The sequence below is a fragment of the Ictidomys tridecemlineatus genome, chromosome 5, assembly GCF_052094955.1.
Source record: "Ictidomys tridecemlineatus isolate mIctTri1 chromosome 5, mIctTri1.hap1, whole genome shotgun sequence".
Taxonomy (NCBI): Eukaryota; Metazoa; Chordata; class Mammalia; order Rodentia; family Sciuridae; genus Ictidomys; species Ictidomys tridecemlineatus.
Genome location: NC_135481.1, coordinates 88,908,125 through 88,914,904, shown reverse-complemented (window position 1 = coordinate 88,914,904; position 6,780 = coordinate 88,908,125). Strand labels below are relative to the sequence as shown.

At 46.8% G+C, this 6,780-nt stretch overlaps 1 protein-coding gene across 1 annotated transcript; it reads right to left on the bottom strand.

Annotated features, from left to right (window-relative positions):
- Window positions 1-216: 216 nt before the first annotated feature.
- Window positions 217-3,475, bottom strand: LOC101977364 (granzyme B). Its single transcript, XM_005322719.3, has 5 exons — window positions 3,271-3,475; window positions 2,101-2,248; window positions 1,471-1,606; window positions 1,054-1,320; window positions 217-438 (listed from the first exon to the last, which is right to left on the bottom strand). Exons 1-5 carry the CDS (start codon window positions 3,323-3,325, stop codon window positions 277-279), a joined length of 768 nt encoding a protein of 255 aa, XP_005322776.1. The 5' UTR covers window positions 3,326-3,475; the 3' UTR covers window positions 217-276.
- Between the last annotated feature and the right edge of the window lie 3,305 nt (window positions 3,476-6,780).

Sequence of the window (6,780 nt, the reverse complement as noted above, 5' to 3'; positions counted from 1 at the left end):
GGCAAGCCCCGGAGATACTGGAGGGGTGGGAAGGAGCTGGGTCACAGCTTTGTGTGGGATTTAGGCAGGTGTTGAGGGGAGAAAGAGGAGGGAAAAGCAGCAAATAGGAGAACTGTGTCAAGGCTCCTGGCACACAGACCCTGTGAATGAAGGCCAATGAATAAAGAAGAGACCAGCCTTCTCACATGGCTAAGAGACATTTATTCAGTTGTGGGCACCTCTTCCAGGATGATTCTAGACTCAGTTTCTGGAGATAAGATTAGTCCCATAGGTGCTTTAGTCTGTCTCCTGCAGTTGGTGGCTTTTCATGGTTTCCTTTATCCACTGTAGGAATCTGGAGACTTTGGTGTAAACACGAGGAGGTTTCCCATTTTTATTTCCATAAGAGACAATTCCTTGGGCCACATGGTTACACACAAGAGGGCCTCCAGAGTCCCCCTGTGAAGAGAGAAGAGGGAGGACTGAGCCTGTATCCTCCTGGTTGGATTCTTCCTGCCTTCTCAAGCCCCCTTGTAGACAAGGACGACCTGTAGGGTCTGCATTCAGAGGACTAGGTAGGACTCTGGGGGCCCTCAGCTGATATGTTCTGACTGTGAACATTGTTATTACCTCACCTCCCTCCCGGAGGCAGCCTCTGTCCTGCTCCCCAGGTTCTGGGATCGTCTCCCTTTGAAAGTGTGAGGGACCATTGTTGCATTGTTCAAGGTTGTGGTAGCAGGTGAGTGGCACAGACACCAGCATGGAGGATGAGCCCAGGGACCAGGGTGGGTGTCAGTGCTGAGGAGACCTTAGTGAGAGCAACTGCACACATAGGTGCACAGGTCTCTAATGCCTGTGAGCTGAGGCAGTGTGGAGCATTGCAAGCTCAGCTTTCCAGGCAGGCTTCATTCAATGCAGGCCCTAGGTCCTCCCAGCTGCTCCCTTCTTCTCTTTCCAGGGAGAAATCACAGACAACTGGGTGAGGGAGGCTCATGCTGCCTGGTCTCCATGCCCCAGATCTTCCCCCAAACACCCCTCTCCTCAGAGCCAAGAGAGACAGACACTCAGTCTCACCTTAAAGGAAGCTTTGTTTTCCTTTGGATCTCCCACACATATCTGGATGCTACTCTTGTAGTACTCTTTTAAGAATTCCTCGCGCTCGCACACCTGGTGCTTCTGTACTTTCAGCTTTACCTCCTGCAGTGTGTTGGAGCATTTGCCATTTGGGGCCATTCTCCCCCAGCCAGCCACAAGACACACCTTCCCAGGCTTCACCTTGTCCTTGCCCCTGGGCAGCTTGATAGGCTGCACAGCTGCATTCAACTTGGCTTTTTTCTCTAGCTATGGGGGAGAAGAAAGAGTTCAGTTCAGATAAGGGCCTCTGTTCCTAGACACCATGATGGCCAGGGTGCAAGTCAGTAAAAGGGCAGGGTCATGGTTGGAGGGTAGCACCTGTACTAGGGGTCAGAAGTAGCTAGGAGAGGGACATACCTCCAATAACATGATGTCATTGTAGTAGTATTGATCATCATAATCTGGATGGGGGATGGTTCTTTTCACTGGGATGACCTGCTGGGACTTCTCCAGATTCTTAATGTTGTGTGCCCCCAGGGTGACATTCATTGGCCTGCATAGAGAGTGCAGTGGTCATGGGTGATGTGGAGTTATAAAGAATACATCTAGGAGCTGTGAAGTGCAGGTTACAGCAGAGACAGGTTAGAGCTGTAGCTGAGGGGGAACAGAGAGGAGAGGAGACCATGGGTTGAGTGACAGTGCCCTCTGTTTCTTATCAGTTGAGGAGATTTCTGAAGCCATAGGTTCTCAGGACTCAATAATGCCCAGGAAAATACGTACAATTTTTTTTTTAGTTTTCATTGTCATTTAAAAGCAATTTCTCAGCTCTTGATATGGCAGGCTTGGCCACTCTGGTCTTTCTTACTCAGTAGTGCCTCCAGAGTCACCTGCCTTGCTCTCAATAGGACTTGACCATCCTCTTTCTTTCTCACCCCTAAAGGCATCTCCTGTACATATTCTCCCAGATGTCATTTTGTCTACTGAGAAGGAGGCAGAGGTCTCTGTGTAATGTTTGCAGGAGGGTCTGGGCTATTTTCTGGTCCTCACCTTCCTAAGCAGTGAGCGGCTGTCAGCACAAAGTCTTCTCTTATCAGGAAGCCACCACACTTCTTCCATACACCCTGAGCAACAAACTGAAGATAGGCCATGAAGGGGCGTGAGTGGGGTTTCGATTCATGTCCCCCGATGATCTCCCCTGAAGGAAAAGTCACCCTGCTTGTGTGCACCCCCTTAATCCATCAGGTGGGCATCTGTTTCATGCCTCTAGATTCAGGGGGGGACATTTGGGAACCTTGGATAATCTGAGTCTGGGCAGGGGCTGAGGATGGGGGCCTCAACTTGCTCTTCTTATAAAGGGAAGTAAAGCAGGTGTTGGTCTATGAGTTTTTCTTCCTTACATAGGTGGAGTTGAGCATACATTTCTAGGGACAATCAAATCCCAGAGGAGCTTTCTGCTTCCAGAAATTTCTGAGGCCCTCCTGAGTGCTGTGCTACCTAGGACACTGGCTGCTTGCTAATGGACAGGATTTCAGTTTACTCCAGATGTTGTTCTGTCCTATTTCCTAGGCCTGACGTGTAGTCCATGGGATGCACAAAAGAATGGCTCCAGTTTGTCTCTGGGTGAGGGTTGGTAGGGCACTGCTGCTGGGGTTCTGGAAAGCAGAAAAGTTAGTGTCTGCCACAGTGGCTCCTACTAGAAAACAGGGGAGTCACCAGAGGTCTGGGAAGAGAAACAGAGTTGGTGAAAGGGATGGAGTGGCTTGGGCCCTGAGCAAAGGAAGTATTCTGAGGACAGTGATTCCATGATTTCTTGGGTCACCTGGGCGCTAGAGTTCTCTGCTAAGCAGTTGGCAAGGGGTGCACCTGTTTCACCCCAGACACAGGTGTCAGACTCACTCTGCCCCTTTCTAGGAGTATTGAACATTTTCTCCCTTCCACCCTTTGGGTGCACTTGTAGCCAAACCCAACTTTCCAGATGACCAGGATGGTGTCTAGGAAGGGGACTGAATCCACTGGCTCTTCTCCAAATCAGACTCCTGCCCCCTATGTTCCTGTTGCTACCCTCCCAGTGTGTTTCTTGGGGTTTTGCAGTGGGGCTGGAACTGGGATTCAGAAGGCTCTGGGTAGAGGGATGGATCAGGGTGTGCAGAAAGGACAGGAATTCTGTGCCAGCTGTGGTTCAGGATTGGACCTCTGAGAGAGGGGATGGTCACTCACCTGCCTGTGCCTTGGGAGGCAGAAAGAAGGCCAACAGGAGCAGGCACAAATGCATCTTCCTAGAAGGGCTTGTGGATCTTCGTCCTTGTTCTCTTTTAGTCCTCAGGGGCAGAAGAAGGTGGAATGGGTTCCTTGATCTTGTGTTTCTATTCTTAAGGTGCTTTATAATAGAAGGCTTTCTATGAAAGCTCCCTACTCCCACTGCCTGGCCTGATGACGTCTTCTGAGTGGTTGTGTGAGAATCAGGCAGTGACCACATCAGTACCCAGTGCTGATGACTCAGAGTGCCCCACCTATTCCAGCTCAGAATGGGAACCCAAGAGCATAAGGTGAAGACTGTAGGATGTGGTATTGGTCAGTGAAGCATTGTGGGTTCCCAGTGATACAACCATCCATGGTCTCCATGCCATGCTGCTAAGCTCAGTAGAGTAATTTTTGCAGCAGACATGCATTTAGCAGATGTGCCTCCATTTCTTATAGTAGGACCAAGCATGTTGGAGATGTGTCTCCTTTCCCTGACCGTCTGGTAGAAGATGATCAGGGAACAGGTTTTGGAGTGCCATAGTAGAGTGAGGAATAGTCAGTAACAATGTACATGTACCACCGTCTAATCCTACCTTGCAAATCGTTCATCATCATGGCTTCTTTCCAGGGCAATTTTATACATCTCTCATTTAATTATCAAAACTCAGTGTGATAGAGTCCACCTCTCGTCTCAATGTTTCAAGTAAAATTCTCACACTGAACATTCACTGGCCTAAATTAACAAGTTGCTGAGGCTCAAAGAGTTGAATCCTCTGATTGACCTCAGCCAGGTTACTCCTACTTCTCAGTGTAGACTGAGGAAGGTCCCACCCAAACCAATTGAACTAAGGATGAAAGAGGGCTGGTATCCTAAAAGATAATCAGGTCACTAATACAATGTGACATGAGAAAGCAAGCTGGGCAGCCAAATGACAATAATTGTCCTTTTAGTCCTCCATATGTTTGGCCGGGAGGGAAGCTCTTGACAGAAGTCTCATAGTAGACACTGGTAATGCCAATGTTCATACTCCACTGGAAGTGAAGGATTGCTTCTAGCTGAGCCCATTCTCAGGTCTTTTATAAGAACAACTAATTACTGTCCACCTTTGAAAGTGTGGTGCTCACCTGGTGATGATCAGCATCACAGGGGCTTTTAAAGAGTTACAACATGGGAGCTCACTGCAACAGTAACTGGAGAAGGCTATGACATTACTGCAGTGGATGAGGATGTGCTGCAGTTCATTCATGCAGTCAAGATTTAATGCAGCCTCTTCACTTTTTTTTTGCCTTTCTCTCCACTGAGTGGCATTGTGTATGATCTGTGATTATGTGTGTGAGTTTTGATAAATTCTTTTATAATAGATTTATGCATATTTAATTATAGCAAATCATAAAATGCATTTATGACATATCCTTTTCTTAATTTTTCTCAATAGTCTAGGCTATAAAGTTCCTTTTTCTTTTTAAAAATTTTCACAAATCCATCCTGCCAAAGTCCACATCCAAGTGGACCTATCCAGTTCAAACCGATGTTGTTAAAAAGTTAACTATGTCTTGAAATTGTTAGATTCTTGTGATTTAAGTTTCCATCTTTGTGTTCTCTGTATTTTACAATCTTTCTAGGCAGAACATTAAGTTTCAAAATGAGTAATTCCAGTGTAGGCGTCCTCCTTGTCAGTGGAAAACCATCTACATTTATTAAAAGCTTTGCTTTTAAAAGAAACTTTATGTGCCCAACAGCAAGCATTTAAAAAATAAATTACCTGTCTGATTGTGGTTATTATGTGTCATTAAGAAAATTTAGAAAGTAGAAAGGAAAAGTAACACATATTTTCCTGTTTCCCACAGACAGATGTTTAAAGTTAAGCAGTGTATTCTACTCGGGACAATACTGTACATGTAATGCAATTTCCTTTTATCCTCAACCCTACAGCTTAAACATTGTCTTAATGCTTTAAAAAAATCTATTATTCTCAGGTACATGGGAGGCTGAGGCAGGAGGATTGCAAGTATTGAGGACAGCCTGGGCATCTTAGTGAGACCCTGTCTCAAAATAAACAGGGGTAGAAGGGGTATCCAAGATGGTAGAATAGAGGGGGTACTGTTTCTGGCTGCTCTGTGGAATTAAACCAAGAAAATAGTCAGGCAGCATCTCCACAAGTCCTCACCTAGATGGAATACAACATCTCAGAGCATGCAACAGGACCCCGACACAGCGGATTTTTCATAGAATACATCAGATCTGTGACGAACTGTACGTAAATCAGAGCCTCTATGTTCCAGTAAGACTCCAGACCCAAAGCCAGCAGTTCTAGCACACACATGGCACTGAAGTTGTAAAGGTTAAATTTAAGTTTTTCTCTCCTGTTAAGTTTAAGTTTTGCTTTTCTGTAAGTTTAAGTTCTGTTTTCCTGGAACCCAAAACTTATGTTAAAAATAGTTACTTATGTCAAAATGTACCCTGGCCCAACACCCCCTGACAAAGCGCATGATTATTCTGTAATGGTTATTTTGTAACAACCCCACTCTCGCACCCTAACTGCCATATGGACTTCCCTGTTTAAACACTGTATAAAAACTCTGCTTAAGCTGTACTCGGCTCCAGTTCCTCTCAGGAGAACTCTGGGCCCCAGCATGCTGGTCCCCGCCCCCCCCCCATAAACCCTTTGCTTTTGCATGAGACAGGTCTCTTGGTGGTCTCTTCCTCCCACGTTTTCCTGACCCTAACAAAGTAGAGTAACAGAAACACTTAATCAGCTGCGCATTTCTCCCACACAGGCCACAAGGCTGCAATCTAACCATAGCACAAAGCTATCCCAGCTCTCCCCACCTTACCAGACACCCCAGCGCTAGAGATAGACTGACTCCATCTCAGAAAACCCCTCTCGCCATTTTTTGGTGGGCGTAGCTATCAGTGGGGATTTCTGTTTTAACAGGTACCTGGTTCCCAACTTCCTCCCTCTGCCCCCTCCCCAGTTGTGATTACTCAGCACAGTGAATACCCAGCGCAAAAACCAGTAGCTGCTGAATGGGAATGGGAGCACTGGCTATCAGTGCAGACCTCTATTTGAATGGGCACCTGGTTTCCCCCTTCCTCCCTCCGCAGAGGTCATTACTCCGCACAGTCACTACCCAGCTCAAAAACCTCTCTCGGCTGAATGGGAGCTAGGGAGCTAGAGCGCAGTGCGACCAGGGTACTGCCCATCTGGTGCGAGCCCAGAGTGAGAAGTACTGCAGTTGAGACCTGATAAGCAAAGGAGGGGAGGGATCTAGTGACTTAAGCATGAAAAACTTGAAGCAAATCAGAGAAACCAGGATTGGGAAGCTCCAGGCAGAAGAGGGAGAAAACAGAGGAAGGGGTGGGGGTGGGGGCTCAAATCCTCTCACCCTGGTTAAGACAACTCCACCTACTGGAAGAGAAGAGAAGCAGAAAGGAAATGGAATTCTAAGAGTTTTGTTTGCTGTTGTTGGTTTTTATTTACTTAT